Genomic DNA, 20,680 nt, shown 5'->3' with positions numbered 1-20,680 from the left:
AACATGTCACAGAAATCGGGCCCTAGGTAGTAGGTTTCTTGGTATTTGCGGTGTTATGTCGTTCCTTTGCACTTAGCCTTTTTTGGCTTACCAAGTCGAATTAAAAATCCTTCATGTTACCAGAACTGAAAAAATGTCAAACTCTCACAACCACTTTTAACTCTACATGACGAACTTTGAGAAATCCCCGCCATAATCCAACCTGTAAACCATGTCCTCCACACGTTTTGGGAGTACCAAGATGGCGGCCAACTGGGTTCAACCAATCGAATACCGCTCGATGTGTATGCGCTATCCATTTTTTTTTTAAAGATCAGCGGTAACTCTTCTGTGATGTCAACCTGATGGGTCGGTGTCGAGGTGTGTGATGTCATCAGTGAGTGCCACGTCTGACGTCATCGGCAGGCTCAGCTGCGCCGCAAGCTAAAGTGCTGCGCTACTCCCCAGTGAGTGTTTAATGCTGCGTTCAAACAGAGATGGCCATGTGAAAGCTTCAAAATGAGAAAAAAACTCAAAGTGCTAAAGAAGCTAAGGTGGGGGAAAAAAGTTAAATGGAACAGAAGGTGCAACAACTCTGAAAGTTAGTGTACCCCTGACGCTAATGCTAACACAATGGGAAAAGTATCAGGGTCGCTTGACAATAACAACTTTGTCGAGTTGCAACAGTTAATTGCAAACTAATCCATCATCGAAATCATCAAAAGCCATGCTGATAATTGAGTAATTATTTAGAGACCTAATTGAACTTGTCCATATGCTCAGATTTTGAAATTCTCAACATTAAATATTCTTTGATTTATTTAGTTATTTTACTTTTGATTTTTGTGTTAAATAAAAATAAGACTTTTGAAAAAATGAGACATGTATGTAGTCCCAGTTTGAGGTTGGGGTCGTGGTGTTATCTGATCGAAGCACCATTCCACCATTGTTTTCATAACCAATCTGGTTTTGAAAGCCTCATTCATCAAATCCTCAAAGTATTCTTTCAATCTTTGCAGCCCAATGTACTGGCACCAGTCAGCACATTCCCATCTCTATCCTTGATCCACCCAATCCTTGTTTCAAACCCTAAATCAAACTTGAAACGGTAATTTGTAATCTCACAGATAAATGATGACACTTGAGTCACCATGATCTGACTCATCAGTGTGTTTCTTTGTATTGGTTTATAAAAGAAGACGAAAAAAAAATCAACTCTGACAACACTAAAACCCGTTTGTGTTCAATTTCATGGAAAAGGCATTTTAAGCAATGAAAGAATTATCCTTCTCTGTATACTAAAAATGGAATTAGCATCCTCAAAAAACATTGCAAACTATGAAACAGTATTGGACACCTTTTACATTAAAAAAAAAATAAAAAAATATTCCCTTAGAATATTTTTCTTGAAACAATTATTACCTTTTGACTGAAAACAACTGCCAACAATTCAAATACTCATCAGTAACATGAATTGATTTTCAAAAGGAAATTCAGTTGTCAATCTTTTCATTGTTATCAAATCGTTATTGTCTTTACTGTGAAAGCCACTGAAGTGCGCCTCAACCATACAGAGTTGCAGTACACCAGAGGGATCTGTGAGTTGAAGTGCCAGGATGAGGTAGCCATTTTGCATTCGCACAATGGCAGGCGACAGCAAAATATTGTAAATGTTGATATTTCTGACATATGATAATTTATTAATTTATGAACAATTTGGAAATATTGCATGTCTTTACTGTATTGCAAATGTATCAAGACAAGAATGTGATGGGTTTATTGAGTAATTGGTAATAAATTTATGCAGCTCTATCCCCAGAGTTTGAAGCAACGTCATATACATTTTTCCAAGGCTATTTATTCCTTTACTGTTATTAAAAGTATGTTTCAATCGGACACCGCTCCGCCGAGAAGGTTTGCTTTTATTATGAATGTCTAAATTACAAATAAGTAAGTTTTTGAAAGGTGATATAAAAAGATTGCTAAATGTGAACTTTCTTTTCTTTCTTTTTTTTAAAAAATGTGTCTTTAGCGTTATTGATTCGATTATGTGAAATGACCCATATTTCTGATCTGAAATTTCTGTGTTGTCACCTTGCCGTGTCTCCGTCTGTCATTGCCTTATAAAGACAAAAGTAGAGCTTTGAGGCTGGCGCGTGCAGTTGTCACTTCCTTCCTTGATGAGCGGTCACCCACTCCCGAGCACGCAGCAGCAAAGCACTCGCTCTCGTCGCCATCTTCAGCTCGTCCTCGTCGCCTTGACGCTCAGGTAAGTTCCTGTACATCGCTTTAACACGGGCATCCCTTGAACGCACCGTGACACCATTCGCACATAGATTGCTCTGGGCCCCTAACCCTCATTTGCGACCCCTCATCTCAAACCCTCACCTTGTTCCTGATTTGAAACTTTAATTTGAGACTTTAACTTCTTTTTAAAACCTTAATCCTGCCTTGAAACTGTACTTTTAATCCCAGAATCAGTCTTGAGAACCTAATTCAAAGTCCTAATCCTTGTTGATAGCCCTACCTTGAAACTCTGATTTTAACTGCTTTGAAACCTTAAATTATAACTCCATCCCACATCTTGAAATATAAACCTAGTTTGAAAAGATTGTCGTGGCTCGAAACTGTTCTTTAAAAACCAGAATTTGAAACCATGACCCTTGCCTGTAACCCAAATTCCATCCATCCTTTTTATGAGCTGCCTATCCTCACAAGGGTCGCGAGATAGCTGGAGCCTATCCCAGCTCTCATTGGGCAGGAGGAGGAGTACACCCTGAATCGGTTTCGAGCCAATTGCAAGCCACATATGAACAAACAACCATTCGCACTCATATTCTCACTTATGAGCAATTTAGCGTCCTTTATCAATCTATTATGCATCTTTTTGGGATGTGGGAGGAAACTAGAGTGCCTGGAGAAAACCCACGCAGGCATATGTAGAACATCCAAACTCAGGCACACAATCTACCATGCTTGATACCCAAATTCTTATTTTCAATCCTCATTAACTCTGGCTTAAAACCTTAATTTGTTGACTTGGTTTCAACCCCTTAGTCCAGCTTCAAGCCCTCATTTCAAGGGTTTCAAACAGTTTCAAAAACCAAACCTGTGTTTTAAACCCTAATTTCAAACCCGAACCATGTCTCAAAATGCTAATTCTCAACCTTTGGTCCAAAACTTAATGTTCAACTCCAACCCTTGTTGTAAATTCAAAAATGAAACTAAACTTTGTTTGAAATCCTCATTTGAAAGCCAACCCTGACTTGGAACCTTCCTTTGCATTTGCCGTTAACGTGCTGAACAGCAGACACTTGATTGGAGTGAATAAACTGGACGAACATGATTTGTATTACATCAAAGATGATCAAGTATCGTCTCAAAAGTGCCAGTGTGAAGGGTTGAAATCTGTCAGGGGGAAGAAGTCAGCCAGCAGCAGAGCAGAAAAGGAAGTTTGAGGTTTCACCCGGCAGTGGGGTGTGGTGTGGTGGGGTCGGGGGCGGTATCGCCATCACGTGGTGTGCTCCGTTTCAACCATAGTGAGGGTGATGACACGTAAGAGCCACTTGGAAGTTCTTTTTATATGTTAACCATGCGAAAACAAATCTATCAAGCAATTCAATTATATGGGTCATATAATACGATGGGGCGGCACAGTGGCTCTACTGGAAAAGCGTTGGCCTCACAGTTCTGAGGTCCCTGGTTCAATCCCGGACTCGCCTGTGTGGAGTTTGCATGTTCTCCCTGTGCCTGCATGGGTTTTCTTCGGGAACTCCAGTTTCCTCCCACATCCCAAAAACATACAACATTAATTGGACACTCTAAATTGCCCCTAGGTGTGATTGTGAGTGCGACTGTTTGTATCAATGTGCCCTGCGATTGGCTGGCAACCAGTTCAGGGTGTACCCCGCCTCCTGCCCGGTGGCAGCTGGGAAAGGCTCTTGCACACCCCATGACCCTTGTGTGGATAAGCAGCAAATAAAATGGATGGATGGATGGATATTATACGATGAATAAGGGTAAAGACTTGGCCTACTTAATTTTCTTTTGAAAATCAATTCATTTGACTGACAGAGTATTTTAAGTATAAGCAGTTGTTATCCATCACTGCGATTGGGTGACAACCAGTTCAGGGTGCACCCTGCCTCCTGCCCGTTGACAGCTGGGATAGGCTCCAGCACTCCCGCAACCCTTGTGAGGATAAGCGGCTAATGTTAGGATGTTAAGATGCGGCTAAGATGTTATCCATCAAAAGCTCATCATTATTTCTAAGGAGAAAAAATATTCTCTTAACACAAAAATGTCTGTTTTTTTAATATATGCTGTAGGATTTTTCTCCTTTTTGTCATGAAAACTAACACGAATGCATCTTCTAAGTTCCTTTTTGGGGGTTCTTTTAGTGCCTCACTCTGTCTTTCCTGTGAATCCCATCCAGTCCTTCGTTATGTTGTTGCAATACACCAGAATGACGAAGCCAGATGAACAGATCTGCTCCTGCACTGAGGAGTAGCCTGATCCCGTTTTCACATTCCAAAAGAAAACAAGCGCAACCAAATAGCAAGTTGACAATCTTTTAATGAGTTTTCATGCCATTAGAATCACTAGGGTGATGTTTCACAAATTCGTCCTCGACATAGAGCAGAAAGTCGGGGAATTAGCAATTAACTTAATTTGTATCTGAAACAGAACTTTTTTCATTGAGGCTTTATGAAATGAGATTCTTTGGGATGAGAATCAGCACCTCCAAATCTGAGACCATAGTTCTCTGTCGGAAAAGGGTGGCGTGCCCTCTTTGGGTCGGGGATGAGATCCTGGGGTCTTGTTCACAAGTGAGGGAAGAATGGAGTGGGAGATCAACAGACAGATCGGTGCAGCATCTGCAGTGATGTGGACTTTGTATTGGTCTGTTGTGGCAAAGAGGGGGCTAAGTCGAAAGGCAAAGCTCTCAATTTACCAGTCGATCTACGTTCCTACCCTCACCTATGGGCACAAGATGTGGGTCGTGACCGAAAGAACAAGAGCCCGGATGCAAGCGGGCGAAATGAGTTTGCTCAGCACGGTGTCCGGGCTCTCCCTTATGGCCCCGTCACACCATGACGTTCTGGTCAGCGTTCTATAGCGTTTGAGGAAACGTTGGTAGTCCCCCATGGTCGCCGGGATAGCTCCAGAAGAGCGTTGTTTGAACGCTAGTGAACGTCAATGATCGCTGGGAATCGGCAGAGAACGCCGGTCCGGAAAAAAACTTTTGAACACGCACAAAAATTCTCACCGAGACCAGCGTTCATCAACATTTAATTTTAATTGCTGCAGAACGTTCAAGAACATCCGTGGAACGTTTTACTAAGGTTCGCCGAGCGTTGCATGCGTTTGGCTATCGTTAGTCAGTCGTAACTTGAGCTTTACTTGGTTGTTACTTAATCGTTTGCGTTGCAGTGAACGACTCACTGGAGACCTGTCAATGACCACTCAACAATCCCCTAGCGTACACAGAGCGTGTAACTAAAGTGAAACGAACGTTGTTTGGCGTCCATTGAGCGTCATTAGAGCGTTTCCCGAACTTCCATGCAAATGGTTATATAAACCGATGCTTTGTAAGCAAGGTCCATTTAATATTAAGCTACAGTAGAGAGCACCTACTATGGAAGATCCAGAAAGCAGCAGTTCGTTTTCGCGGAAAAACTCCACCAGACTATCCTCAACAGCCCGGTCCAGGATCCTGCAATCCTTTCTCTGCTTCTTTTGTCTCTTTGTCGGACCGTCATCACTGGTGTTTGCAAGGTGTTTAGGGTCCCCAGAGGGTGTCACATGGTGCGTGACTTCGCGGACGTGCTCTTCCCCCTGCTGTTGTTTTTCCTCCCAACACATTGCTCGTGATGAAAGAGGCTTAGCTTTCTTACTAGCAGCGCTAGTTGCTGAAGTCCGCGCCCTAACTTTTTTTCTTCTCGGCGGCACGATGCTCACTGTTCTAACTCACGACAACAACTGAAGTGACTATGAACTTTCCAACGTTTTAGTGCCGGTTCCACTGTAAAAAATTACATGCCAGCAAAACGCTTTTCTGACGTGATTCACCCATTGGTCACACGCTCAACACGCTCGTCTTACGTTGACAAATCGCTCGTCGCGCCCCAATGATATGTTTGCACACGCCAATGGTTTTTAGGGGTATCTTATTGGATCGCTGTTACACACTTTTCGTGCGTTAGACACGCTTTTCGTGCGTTAGACACACGTTAAGTCATGCGTTAGACACACGTTCATCACATGCCAGATGTGTCATCCGCATTTGAGAACGCTGAAAACGATTGAAATGTTCAGAGGACATTGACCAGAATGTCATGTTGTGACGGAGCCTTTAGAGATAGGGCGAGAAGCTCAGTCATCTGGGAGGGGCTCAGTGTCGAGCCGCTACTCCTCCGCATTGAGAGGAACCAGATGAGGTGGCTGGGGCATCTGATCCGGATGCCTCCCGGGCCCCTCCCTTGTTTGGTGTTCCAGGCATGTTCAACCGGAAAGAGACCCCAGGGACGACCCAGGACTTGCTGGAGAGACTATGTCTCTCGGCTGGGCTGGGTATACCTCGGGATCCCTCTGTAAGAGCTGGAAGAAGTGCCTGGGGAAAGGGAAGTCCGTGTATCCCTCCTGAAGCTACTTCCCCGCGACCTGACCCGGAGAAGTGGTAGAAAATGGATGGATGGATATTTTATTTGCATTCTCATGGTAGTACCCATGTAAGAAGTAGAAAACTTGTACTTCAACACAGGCCGTGTCAAGTGTTATTCTTTGTATATGCCAAGGGCTGTTAAAAAACTGGATGGTGGGCTGGAAACGCCCTCAGGTTGTAGTTTGGGCACTCCTGAAATAAGGGGTCCATGCCAAAATGATTGAACTCCCAGAGGAAACTACGTTTTATTTAGGGGTACACTATTTAGGGGTACCCATGGTGGTCATGTTTGATTGCCATTAGGATTGTGCTTACAGTGAAGAAAATAAGTATTTGAACACTGCTATATTGCAAGTTCTCCCACTTAGAAATCATGGAGAAGTCTGAAATTATCATCGTAGGTGCATGTCCACAAAGAGAGAGATTATCTCAAAAGAAAAATCCAGAAATCACAATGTATGATTTTTTTAAAATGATTTATTTGTGTGATACAGCTGCAAATAATATATTTGAACACGTGAGAAAAAACAATGTTAATATTTGGTACCGTAGCCTTTGTTTGCAATTACAGAGGACAAACGTTTCCTGTGGCTGTTCACTAGGTTTGCACACACTTCAGGAGGCATTTTGGCCCACTCCTCCACACAGATCTTCTCTAGATCTAGAGAATCATGGACTTTCAGCTCCCTCCAAAGATTTTGTATTGGGTTTAGGTCTGGAGACTGGCTAGGCCACGCCAGAACCTTGATATGCTTCTTATGGAGCCACTCCTTGGTTTTCCTGGCTGTGTGCTACGGGTCATTGTCAAGTTTAAAGATCCACCCCCATGCTTCACAGTAGGGATGGTTTTGTTGGGATGGAACTCATTATTCGTCTTCCTTCAAACACAGTTAGTGGAAATATGACCAAAAAGTTCCATTTTGGTCTCATCTAACTACAAAGCCTTCTCCCATGACTCCTCTGTATCATCCAAATGGTCATTGGCAAAGTTAAGACGGGCCTTGACGTGCTAGTTTAAGCAGGGGAACGTTCCACGCCACGCATGATTTCAAACCATGACGTCTTAGTGTATTACCAACAGTCACCTTGGAAACGGTGGTCCCAGGTCTTTTCAGGTCATTGACCAAGTCCTGTCATGTAGTCCTGGGCTGATTCCTCACCTTTTGAAAATCCACGAGGTGATATCTTGCATGGGGCTCTACTCCGATTGAGCTTGATGCCATGTTTAGCTTCTTCCAAATTATTTTTTCAAATGATTGGTCCAACAGTGGACCTTTTTTCACCAAGCTGCTTGGCAATTTCTCCGTACCCCTTCCGGGCGAGTGGAGTTGTACAATCTTGTCTCTGGTGTCTTTGGACAGCTCTTTGGTCTTGGCCATGTTACAAGTTTGAGTCTTACTGATTGTATGGGGTGGACAGGTGTCTTTATGCAGCTAACGACCTCACACAGGTGCATCTGATTCAGGATAATCCATGGAGTGGAGGTGGACATTTAAAGCCGGACTAACAGGTCTTTGAGGGTCAGAATTCGAGCTTAATAGACAGGTGTTCAAATACTTATTTGCAGCTGTATCACACAAATAAATCGTAAAAAAAAAATCATACATTGCGATTTCTGGAATTTTTTTTTTAGATTATCTCTATCACAGTGGACATGCACCTATGATGAAAATTTCAGACCTCTCCATGATTTCTAAGTGGGAGAACTTGCAATGTAGCAGGGTGTTCAAATTCTTATTTTCTTCACTGTATCTTTTGGCTCATAGTTGGTGCTTCATACTAAAACACTTGACTGACAAAAGGAAGTGTACTGTGCAAAGGAGGAAGTTGACTGAAGCCAGCAGAAGTGATTGCATCATAGCACGCAATCACGGGTGTTTACACTTCCTCTTCTAATGTGGCGTGCCATGCTCTCATTTCACCTTTTTTCTTTCATCCTGCATTTTTCTTCCAGCACTCTGACATGGATGCCACGGCAAATATCCCCCCGGAGGAGCTAGAGGACCTTAAAGAGGCCTTTGCTAAGATCGGTGTGAACGCCGCCTCCGCCGCTGTTCGGGTCCCCCGTCAGTCGATTCTGACTCCCTCTCCTGTTTTCTTTCAGACATCGACGGCAACGGATTCATCAGCAAAGAAGAACTCAATGAGCTCTTTCGGGCCGCCAACCTGGCTCTGCCAGGTTTTAGGGTCCGAGAGATTGTAGAGGAGTTGACCAAGACCAGCGAGCAGCTCACCTTCCAGCAGTTCACCCAGGTCAGACCACCAAAACAGCATGATGCCCTCTATCGTCCACCGCCACATTTTTTGTGGTCCTTCTCAGATCGTTCACAGCCTGAAGAGCACCGAGGTGGCCAAAACCTTCCGGAAGGCCATCAACAAGAAGGAGGGCATCAGAAATGTGGCTGGAACCTCAGAGCAGGCTGGAACGCAACACTCGTACTCAGGTAAGAACAACAAGCCAGCAGGTAGAATTGTGCTACCGGGTCATTCAGATAGAATTTGATCAATAACAGTGAAGACACTTGTTATGAAACAAAATGAAAAAAAAATTCAAATATAGCAATTTCTTTATGATGCTTTGGTATTTTTGGTATTGGTAAATCTTTTCCATGCCAAAACAGCCACACTTAAACTCTTTTTTTTTTCAAAAAAGTACGAGTGATGATTTAAAAGTTTAGGAATTCATAGCCCAGGCAATCCCAACCAACAGAGCAAATGGTAGTGTCCCATTGAAACACATCTTTTTATATACAAAAATGACATCAGGTCAATGTTAATGTCTTTACCATTATTGACCATTATTCAATATTGATTGCAGTATAGTTCAATTGAGGTGTTGCGCCACTGTCTAAAGCAGATAAGTAGTTGGATGAGCCAAAACTTTCTTCAACTAAACCACAACAAGTCGAGATAATTGTTTTTAGAAAAAAGGATTACAGTTCCTTATTACCTGGACTCTCTATCTTTAAAAGCCAAAGAGCAAGCCCGAAACTTTGGTGTTCTGATGGATTGCGACCTGATTTTCAACAGTCACATCAAATCAATTACAAAAACTGCCTTTTGACATCTGAAGAATATATCCAGAGCAAGGCTTGTATGTGTCAACCAGACCATGTAAAGCTCATCCATGCTTTTATCTGAAGTAGAATTGACTATTATAATGGTCTTCTGACTGGACTCCGCAAAAAGAGCATCAAACAGCTGCAGGTAATTCAGAATCCTGTGGCTCGAATTCTGAACAGAACAGAGGTCAGAGCAGATAACTCCAATTCCAAGTCTTTACACTGGCTTCCTATGGAAGCGTATACTGCCCCCCCCCCCCCCAAAAAAAAGGTCGCGTTTCACATAATTATGTGTGGCAGTAATACGCTTCCGTAGCTTCCAGTCAGATTTAGAATAGATAGATAATATAAGGTCTGCTTCTGGTCTATATATAAATCCATAAATGGTTATTGGTATTGGTTGATATTTCTTGCACCGTATGCTCTTCTTAATTGTAATTTTACATTTCATTTTTTAATATGTACATTTTGTTGTCATTTTTAGTTTTTCCCTCCCAAAACACTTTGAGTTACCTTGTGTATGGAATGTGCTATATAAATAAACTTGCTTTGCTCTAATCAAATTAAATGGTATGGTAGGCTTTATTGTCACTTCTCAATAAGTGTGTAGCGTAGAGAGGACTCAAATTTCTCTCTCAAGAACAAGTTATAAATAAGAGATTTAAAGTCGTCCCTCACTAAAGGATCACGTGATAGATGTTGCGATCACAGCATGGTCCAATTATCCTGATTTTTTTTTTTTTTTTTTTTTTTTGGGGGGGGGGGTGTTTGGACACTGCTGTGGAGATGTGGTAAATACACATACAAACTTAGTGTTGTCACATCAAACAGCCCCCAATAGCATCTCCACAGCCAACCACTCCTTTTGAAGCTAACAACTCTCCTTTGAGTCGTATATCTTGAGCCCTCCCTTGTAGATACATCTCACTGGTGTATGTCTCTCTCTTGTGGGTCACACCATTGCAGTTTTTTGTGGCTGAGGTCTGGCTGGTAAAAAATTCAAGACTAAAACCTATGGGGAACAACATCTTTCTTGACTGGACTCTTTAAATATGATTGAAAGATGGATAGGGTGGATAGGATTGAGGGAAGGATAGAATGATGGTGTCTGCATGACAGAAAGATGAAAGATGGATGGAATGATGGATGATAGGTGGATGAAAGGATGGATGATGGAAGGATGGAGATGGTAAACTCCATTTTAGGTGTTGAAATTTATTGTGTCTAAAGTCTGAACAGAGTGAGGTCCACTGGACTCCTTAAAGACTGAAGAATCTCGTTAGAGTGTTAGCCTCACAGTTCTGAGGACCAGGGTTTACTGTAAATCCCAGCTCTGCCTGTGTGAGGTTTGCATGTTCTCGTCGTGCACGCGTGGGTTTTCTCCAGGCACTCTGGTTTCCTCCCACATCCCAAAAGCATGCAACATTAATTGGACACTCTAAATTGGCCCGAGGTGTGATTGTGAGTGTGATTGTTGTCTGTCTCTGTGTCCTGCCATTGGCTGGCAACCAGTTCAGGGTGTACCTTGCCTCCTGTCCGAAGATAGCTGGGATAGGCTCCAGCACACTCGTGACCCTTGTGAGGATATGCGAAATGGAAGATGAATGAAATGAATGAAGTCTTTGATGACAAAAGATCCCAGCAGACCAATATTTTAAAGATTGAAGAATTTTCAGCCCAATATTCTGGGGGACCTGTCAATGTTGATGGTGGTTTTTGTGTCCACAGAGGAGGAGAAGGTGGCATTCGTGAACTGGATCAACAAAGCTTTGGAGAAGGACCCGGACTGCAAACACATTTTGCCTGCTGATCCAGACACTGACGAGCTCTTCACGGCTGTCGGAGATGGAATTCTTCTCTGGTATTTAAAAAGCTTTGAGCTATGATTATCATAAAAAAATGAACCATAATTTTAAACCTTAGTTTGATACCCTAACTTGAAAAATTACTCCAGTGGTTCTTAACCTGGGTTCGCTCAAACTCCAGCAGCTCTGTAAATCAGAAGACACACAGTGCGTGTGTGCGTCCGTTCATAAAGGCCTTTTCACGCTGTAATAAGGATAATGATGCTCAAGCTGGTCATTCAATTCTGATTGTTATTGTGCTGCACCTTCTCACTTTGGAAGATTATTCGCAGTTCCCATGTTCTGATTCTAAGGATTTATGTGCAACCGTATGAAGCACAATATGCAGGCAACATTGTTATTTTTTTTTTTTTTTTTGTGCCGTCCACTGACACATTGTCCCCATTAACTTGGTGTCACTATCGTGGCTTCTATTTGAAACCGTAACCTTCAAAGCTTAATTTAAAACCCTCAACCCTTGTCTGAAACCATACTTTGAAACACTAACCCTGTCTTGAAAGGCAAATTAAAACCATAACCTAAGTTTAAACCCTTCACCTAGGCTTAAAACGACCTTATCTTGTCTTGAACCCCTAATTTGAACTGTAACCGTGTGCCGAAGGCCTAATTTGAAACCCTGTATTTCCGTCAGTAAGATGATCAACCTGTCTGTGGATGACACCATTGACGAGAGGACCATTAACAAGAAGAAGCTGACCCCATTCACCATCCAGGAGAATCTCAACCTGGCCCTCAACTCGGCCTCGGCCATCGGCTGCCACGTGGTCAACATTGGAGCTGAGGACCTGAAAGAGGGCCGGCAGCATCTGGTCCTTGGTCTGCTCTGGCAGATCATCAAGATCGGACTGTTGGCAGACATCGAGCTGAGCAGGAATGAAGGTGCAACCCAGTAACATAGTTTAGCATGACGAGGAAGGACTAATTGAAGGTGTAGCTTAGTATCATGACGACAGACTTACTAAAGACACGCCTCATTAGCTGAGCTAAACATGATGGACTCATTTTAAGTGTATCCAATTAGCTTAACTTAGCAAGATAAAGAAGGACTGATTGAAGGTGTGGCCTGTTAGCTTAACAAGATGAAGGACTAATTGAAAGTGCTGCTTGTTATGCCTGCGCTATGTCAGACTTCTTCTTCTTTCGGCTTGTCCCGTTAGGGGTCACCACAGCATGTCATCTCAGATGAATGCTCGTATTTGGTTGGCACAGTTTTTTTTTACACCAGATGCCCTTCCTGTCGCAACCCCTCAGACTATTACCATAAAATCTTGCTGTATCTCGATCAGTCATTGGTAACACTACACTACACAACATTTATTACAATTCCACTGTACCCTGTCTGTTATGATCACTAGACTTTATATTGTTGAATGAAACACCGTCAGGGAGGCATAAACACATATTTGTCTTTTCACCAAACTAACAATGGTGACAACAAATGATAAAAAAATGATGCCTGCGGCAATCTTTGGAAAATAGAAACAAAAAGAGAAAAACGTGGTGTCACTGGGTGCTTGTTAGAGGACATTTTGGGCTGTCCATTCAAGGATTGCTTGAGGCAACAAATCACTATATAGTTAAGCAAACTAGCGCTAGCACTAACGTTTGTTCATAAACATGCCAGTGTTTTGTCAAAACATGCTCTAAAGCTTTGGTAAACATTGTTGTGTGTGTGTGTGTGTGTGTGTGTGTGTGTGTGTGTGTGTGTGTGTGTGTGTGTGTGTGTGCATGAATACATTCTGACAACAGCGACCAAATTTGTTGACAATCGCAAGCACGAAACGCAATGTGCCGGTCACAATACGCGATCCTATTGGTCAGCATCAAGGTGCACTTTTGGAGAGTTGTCACTGATATGACACACTACATGTAAGATATCAAATATGATAACATTTTCATTCATTTCATTTTGGCATCCTTGGGCTATTGTTTGGCTCATTGGAATTATGGATTATGTCACACTACAAATTATGTTATTTCTGACAAAATCTGTCGGCCATGATGAGAGAAATAGTTGCCAAAGGGAAATCGGGGTCATGGCTAAAATCCTGTAGTCTGATCTAGGCATTAGGTTATCTTAGCATTATGTGAGACTCGTTGAAGGTGCGGCTTGTAGTGTTTTTAGTATGAGAAAGAACTGATTGACAGCACGGGATTAGTGCAGTTCAGCATTATGTGGGACTTATTGAACATGTGTCCTGTGGGTGGACTGTGGATTGTCCTGATGTTTTTTTTTTTGTGTGTGTGTGTGACTGCTGTAGCTCTGATTGCGCTGCTGCGAGATGGTGAGAGTCTGGAGGATTTGATGAAGTTGTCACCCGAGGAGCTGCTGCTGCGCTGGGCCAACTTTCACCTGGCAGAGGCCAACGCCCCCCAAATCAACAACTTCAGCTCAGATATCAAGGTACACCATGGATTGTTGGATGGATGATGAATGGAAGAAATGGACTGATAGCTCTGGATAGATAGATGGATGGGAAGGTGGATGCGTGTTGACGTGCATTACGTGTTGTGTTTTGTGTTTGTGTTGTTCAGGACTCGCGTGCATACTACAACCTGTTGAATCAGGTCACGCCCAAAGGGGATGACGAAGGGATCCCACCGATCGCCATCGATATGTCAGGACTCAAAGTGAGGAGACGTCTTCGAAGCCCAAACCTCACTTCATTCTAACCCAATTTTGAAACCTTAATTTTAGATTGAAAACTCTAATTGGAAACCTTAACATGTTCCAATATTTTAATATGAACCTCTAACATGTCTTGAAACTCCAACTTAGAAACGCTAACAGTGTTTAAACTCTATTTGAATACCTAACACATGCTTGAAATGCTAAGTCTTGAAACCCTACTTTGAAACTCTAACAATTTTGAAACCCTACTTTGAAACCCTGACCCAATCTTAAAACCCTACTTTGCAAATGTAACCCAGTTTTTAAAGCCTAATTTGAAGTCCAAACTCAAGTCTTTAAAGCCTACTGTACTATGAAACCCTAACCCTGCCTTGAAACCCTACCCCTAACTGTTCCATTTGTTTGAAACCCTAACCCTGCTTTGAAAGCCTAACCCAGTCTTTAAACCCCTACCATAAAACTTCAGCCCAGTGTTGAAACCCTTCCCTAAAGCTCCATGTGTTCCAGGAACAAAATGAGGTACGGCGCGCAGAGCTGATGCTGGAGGAGGCAGAGAAGCTGGGCTGTCGTCAGTTTGTCACAGCGACCGACGTGGTCCGTGGGAACCCCAAACTCAATCTGGCCTTCGTGGCCAACCTCTTCAATAAATACCCTGCTCTAAAGAAACCCGACAATCAGGACATAGACTGGAGCTCCATCGAAGGTGAGGACCCCGAAGACCGTACTGACTTTGTTGGAACCCTTCTGAGGAACTAAAGGACTTTGCTGTCTTCAGGAGAAACCAGAGAAGAACGCACCTTCAGGAACTGGATCAACTCCTTGGGGGTCAACCCTCGTGTCAACCATCTCTATGCGTAAGATGACATCCATCCATCTATTTTCTGAGCCCCTTATCCTCATGAGGGTCATGGGAGCCTATCCCAGCTGTTATTAGGCAGAAGGCAGGGTACACCCTGAACTGGTTGCCAGCTAATCGCAGGACACAAAAATAAACAACCAAGGGTCTAAGGGCAATTTAGCGTCCCCAATTAATGCATGTTTTGGGGATGTGGGAGGAAACCGGAGTACCCGGACAAAACCCACGCAGGCACAGGGAGAACATGCTAACTACACAGAGTGGGGGGTCGGGATTTGAACCCAGGCGAGTGCTCTACAGCTCCACCACCATCCCGCACAAGATGACATCGTTAACCATAAGACAATATTGGCACTGATAATATGACGTTGTTATGCAGAATGACATCATGAAGCATAAAATGAAACTGTGAAGCATAATGAGCTGACATTGCGAACCATAAGATGAAACGTGTAAGTATAATAGGATGATATGACATGGCATCAACTGTCTTGCAGCTTTTTAAAATCCCATTTCTGACTTCAAACCCAACTTGAGACCCCTCACCATATTGTAATGCTTACCAAGGTTGAAAATCTGAATTGTGGCTTGAGACCCACTTCTGAAACCCCCATCTGTGTTGAAACCCTAATCCTCTCTTGAAACCCCAGGTTGAAAGAAACCTTGAACCTGTTTTAAACCCCTGCTTTGAAACTCATTTTGTCCAGAAACCCAAACATGAAACCCTAAATTGTGTTGTAAAACCTGAACTAGAATCCCGAACCGTTGTTTGATAGCCTGTCGTGAAGCACTGCTTTAAAATCCCCATTTTCAAACCCTACCCCTGCGTTGAAACGCAATCTTTGATTTGTGCACTCAAGGGACATGGAGGACGCCCTGGTCATCTTCCAGCTGTACGAGAAGATCAAGGTTCCTGTGGACTGGGAGCGAGTCAACAAGCCGCCATACCCCAAGCTGGGCAGCAACATGAAGAAGGTGACTACTAACTCGGCAACTCACTAACCAATCCCTCGTGCAGACCGAGCAATGTGGCTGAACTCGACTGAACTGTGGCGCTGTGTGCGGGGTTTTGGCAACTATTTTCATGGTTGTGTGGCTTTTGATCCCCTGTGATTGTAAATGCCAAAACCCAACATTAATGCGCACACAGCACAGCAGCGTTCACGCATGCCTGAAGTGGCAAATTAAGTGACTAAATTGGGAAGTTGTACAAGTTTTCATGTGCTGCGACAATCCAAAAAGGGCTTCTTTTCTGAAATAGCTCCAAAGTAGTTTACTTTTACTTTATTCATTTAAAACCTGTACAATATCACACCTCAGTCACTTTTTTTGAACTCATTAAAAGGATAGATGTTGTTTAATGTTTTGAAATGTGTGTTTTTTTTAAAGCTTTTGGTGATAGGTGATATTAGCATAATCATTACATTGATTTTTCCGTAAAACCGTCGGTAATGTGAGCCCCCGCTAATTCGGACCAATGATCCAATTGTGTTTAAGTGCCGCCATTTTTGTGGATGAATGTCGATGTTGTCCGTCCGTCCATCCATCCATCAATCCATTCATCCATCCATCCATCCATCCATTTTCTTGGCCGCTTATCCCAACAAGGGTCGCGAGGAGTGCTGGAGCCTATCCCAGCTGTCAACGGGCAGGAGGCAGGGTACACCCTGAACTGGTTGCCAGCCAATCACAGGGCACATGGAGACAAACAGCCGCACTCACAATCACACCTAGAGGCAATTTAGAGTGTCCAATTATCCATTCATTTTATTTGCCGGTTATCCACACGAGGGTCGAGGGGAGTGCCGGAGCCTATCCCAGCTGTCACGGGGAGGAGCCAGGTTACACCCTGAACTGGTTGCCAGCCAATCACAGGGCACATAGAGACAAACAACTACACTCACAATCACACCTAGGGGCAATTTCGAGTGTCCAATTAATGTTGCATGTTGAATGTCTCACTGGTAACAATTCGGGAAACTTTGGGTGGAATATATGACGATTTTTGGAATGAGAAGAATAATACCTTCCCTCACATGAATTTTTGGAATATATCGAATTTATAACGATTTGAGCCGGTCAAGAAATGTGGAAGTACCCGTAGTACATCAAAAATACACACAATAGGCTAAGCAGCGCTTTGCTTTCTCCTACAGCTGGAGAACTGTAACTACGCAGTGGAGCTAGGCAAGAAGGAGGCCAAGTTCTCCCTAGTGGGCATCGCTGGCCAGGACCTGCACGCCGGGAATCGAACCCTCACCCTGGCGCTCCTCTGGCAGCTCATGCGGAGGTCGGCACCGCCGCTGCGCCACCCAGAGGCGCATCCTAGAACTACGTTAACTTTTTGTGATCCTTCAGGTACACGCTGAACATCCTGGAGGAGCTCGGCGACGGACAAAAAGTCAATGACGACACCATCGTGGCGTGGACCAATCAGACGCTCGGGGAAGCCGGGAAATCGTCATCCATCTCAAGTTTTAAGGTAATACCGTATAGTTTTTTAATGCTTCTAAATGTTCGAGTCATATAGGAAAAGAAACCTTTTGAGTGGAATTCAGTAGGTGGAATGCTGCAAAGCCTTTTCCTGAAAAAGAAAATACTGAACATTTTCATTCTTTTTTTCATGGCTAAATGTACACTATGTTTCCATATGTATTTGCCCCCCTGTTTGGACTCACATGATTTTATGAATTTAATCTCGTAGTCTGAATCCATATGCTTTCATATGGTGTCGGTCTACCGTCTGCAGCTGTAACATCGTCAACGCTTGTGTGAAGACTTCCAACAAGGCTTAGGAGTCCATTTATGGGAATTTGTGGCCATTCTTCCATGAGCATATTTGTGATGTTGGACAAGAAAGCTTTGCTAACTGTCCACTTGAAATGAACCCAAGAGTGAGAGAATTCTATACAGTTGAGGTTGGGACTCTATGCAGGCCAGTCGAGAACATGCATACCAAATTCTCTCATCCGTATCTTCATGGACCTTGCACTGTGTACTGGTGCACAGACATGTTAGAACAAGAAGGGGTAAGCCCCAAATTGTTTAATTTCCACAATCTCTTGGTATGCTGAGGCATGAAGATTTGGTTTCTCTGGTGTTCAGGGGATAATATCTTGGACGTTTCCAACTTTGTGGGAACCGTTCGCAGGTGGCCCCTTCCTTCCTGTCCAACACAACTGTGCATCAGCGTGTATGGATGGATGGAATGAACTTGACTGGCCTGCACAATCCCCACCTCAACCCTACAGAACACTTTTGGACCAATTAGAGCGCAGACTAAGACCTAAGACCGAGAGACCTTTCTGTACAACATCAATGTTTAACCTCACAAATGCGCTTCCAGATTGTCATAAATTCCCATAAACACACTCCTAAACTTCATGGAAAGCTTTTTCGGAAAAGGTTGCAGAAGGTGGAGCTATCATAGTAAACACTATGAATTAAGAATGGGATGTCACTGAACTTTTTGTAAATGAATAATGTTTGGCCAAGTATTGCATTTACGTCGGAAACTTTCCAAGAACCAATAAATCCTTGTGGCAATATACTGTATATGATGATGTGGAACAAATTCTAGATTTTTTTGGGTGCCTTTTCGTGGTTCACTACTGCATTTCTATACACAAATAATGCACTTGTGGCAAAATACTTCAAGAATGATGTGAAAACGTAGACCTATAAAATGATTGAATTATTGAGGCCCAAAATTTTGTTGTCAAGACTACAATATTTGTGAGTAAATATAGTGTTTTCATGAAAAAAATATGCTATTTTCGTGGAAATCTTTCCCTTTTTTGGCCAAACAATCGTTAGAACGTAGTATTTTGGGGGGTAATATATTGTGTTCTTTGGCCAAAATACAAATTTTGGGATCAAGCCCATCATTTTGTGTGAATTGATACGGTACACTTTTGTGGCCAAATAAATAATTTTACACCAATACACAACGTATTGGTGTAAAATTATTTGGGGAAATTTGAGGCAAAACTTAGCAATTGCGTGAAAAAAAAAGTAAGCCCTCCCATTGCATTTTTGTGCACAAATACGACTTTTCGAGACCAACCATGAGATTTTGTGCCAAACTGTACATTTCTGGCCAAATACATCTTTGGATTACAGTGTGTCATGTTTTGAAGCAAAGGATATCTTTTTTTTTTCTTCTTCTGCAAAATACAACTTTTGGTGACCAAATTTTGTGTTTTTGTGTACAAGTCTAAAGCATTTTTTTTTTTGTCGATTCTGACATAGTTGTAAGAGTGTTACTTGGCTTTGCGTAGGACGGCTCCATCAGCAGCAGCATGCCGGTTCTGGACCTGATTGACGCCATCCAGCCCGGATCGGTCCGATACGACCTGCTCAAAACGGACGACCTGACCCAAGAGGAAAAGCTCAACAATGCCAAGTAAGACTTACGTGTTTAAATTTAATCCCCATTGCCTTACTTGTGGAAAAGTATACCAGATGAGTTTTAAAACTAGGAAAACCTAGTGGCCACCAGGGTCAGGGCAAAGTCCCACAAGGAGGAGTGCAGATGGAGGAGGAGGGGGGGGGGGGTAAATTGACAAATACAACCAACGTGAACTAAAAATGCTGTGTATTGATTTCATTTATTAATTACCTGGCCCTAAGTGAAAAAGTCATAAGCCCCCCCCCATGTTAAATCACATTTTATTTAATCACAAAATAATTGTGGCTCATAAAACTTTTCAATTGCTTTTCACTGATCACAGGTCAACATGTATTACGATTTTCCACACACTGTACACAATGTGATTCCCCTTTAATTATGGATCTACTTTTTAATCACCTTATTATTTGTGCGACGGGCAAATATGGAGAATTCCCGAATAATGACCAATAGTATTTATCCACGTTTTCCATAGAAAAAAAATCCAAGGTTCCTTGTTAATACATTGATTTGGCGTTTAAAAGTGTAATCAAATGTATTTAGTTGTATGACTGAGAAAGTAACTGCAACAGGGTAACTTGCAAGTGTACCCAAGGCATCTTCCAAACAGTGACGCTTGCTAACGATGATGCCGACCATATGATTGGCAGGTACGCCATCTCCACGGCGAGGAAGATCGGCGCTCGGGTGTACGCGCTGCCCGAGGATTTGGTGGAGGTCAAGCCCAAGATGGTGATGACCGTGTTCGCCTGTCTGATGGCGCGGGGCATGAAGCGGGCCTGACTTGTTCCCCAAGCCAACAAAGCAGATGACTGATGATGACATTGCACAGATGATGTCATACAAGTCCAAAAACAAGTTGAGAGGACCAAAGAGCAAGAACTTTTTTTTTTAACTAAATAAAATGTGATCATTCACTACTGAACACATGGGGCCATCTCATTTGTGTACACACAAACATTCAAATGCGTTGATTTGCTCTCACACAAATACAAAGATGTACTATCACATTCATGTGCTCTCACCAATAGTCACTCTCACACATGCAGTCTCTCACAAACAGATGCTCACATACCGTCACACTCACAAACAATTGCTCTCAGACTAAAACTGACAATGGCATGCAAACGCTCTCAGATATATATGCAATGCTCTCTCACACTAAAACTCAGGAACACTAACACATATATTGTTGTGTCCTCTCGGCTACA

General features: G+C 42.9%; 1 protein-coding gene across 2 annotated transcripts; it reads left to right on the top strand.

Annotated features, from left to right (window-relative positions):
* Positions 1-300: 300 nt before the first annotated feature.
* lcp1 (lymphocyte cytosolic protein 1 (L-plastin)) lies at positions 301-20,394 on the top strand. 2 transcript variants are annotated; one of them, XM_061842328.1, is made up of 16 exons: positions 301-446; positions 2,109-2,248; positions 8,598-8,673; positions 8,748-8,896; positions 8,964-9,087; positions 11,434-11,566; positions 12,202-12,449; positions 13,832-13,974; positions 14,106-14,201; positions 14,710-14,905; positions 14,978-15,056; positions 15,919-16,033; positions 17,215-17,348; positions 17,417-17,540; positions 19,339-19,463; positions 20,120-20,394. In XM_061842328.1, the coding sequence occupies exons 3-16, from the start codon at positions 8,607-8,609 to the stop codon at positions 20,250-20,252; spliced, it is 1,866 nt and encodes a 621-aa protein (XP_061698312.1). In that variant the 5' UTR covers positions 301-446; positions 2,109-2,248; positions 8,598-8,606; the 3' UTR covers positions 20,253-20,394. The 2 variants fall into 2 exon arrangements, with proteins under 2 accessions (XP_061698312.1, XP_061698313.1); XM_061842329.1 differs by having other exon boundaries at positions 371-533.
* The last annotated feature ends 286 nt before the right edge of the window (positions 20,395-20,680 follow it).

The sequence above is a fragment of the Syngnathoides biaculeatus genome, chromosome 14 (genome assembly GCF_019802595.1).
Source record: "Syngnathoides biaculeatus isolate LvHL_M chromosome 14, ASM1980259v1, whole genome shotgun sequence".
Taxonomy (NCBI): domain Eukaryota; kingdom Metazoa; phylum Chordata; class Actinopteri; order Syngnathiformes; family Syngnathidae; genus Syngnathoides; species Syngnathoides biaculeatus.
Note: the sequence above shows the minus strand (reverse complement) of the source record. Positions and strands in the feature narration are given on the sequence as shown.

Excerpts from the sequence above, each read along its gene's own strand:
- lcp1 (XM_061842328.1), top strand. The coding sequence starts at position 8,607 with ATGGATGCCACGGCAAATATCCCCCCGGAGGAGCTAGAGGACCTTAAA. Across the intron at positions 9,088-11,433 it reads AACGCAACACTCGTACTCAG|AGGAGGAGAAGGTGGCATTC; the intron begins GTAAGAACAACA and ends TTGTGTCCACAG. Across the intron at positions 11,567-12,201 it reads GGAGATGGAATTCTTCTCTG|TAAGATGATCAACCTGTCTG; the intron begins GTATTTAAAAAG and ends TATTTCCGTCAG.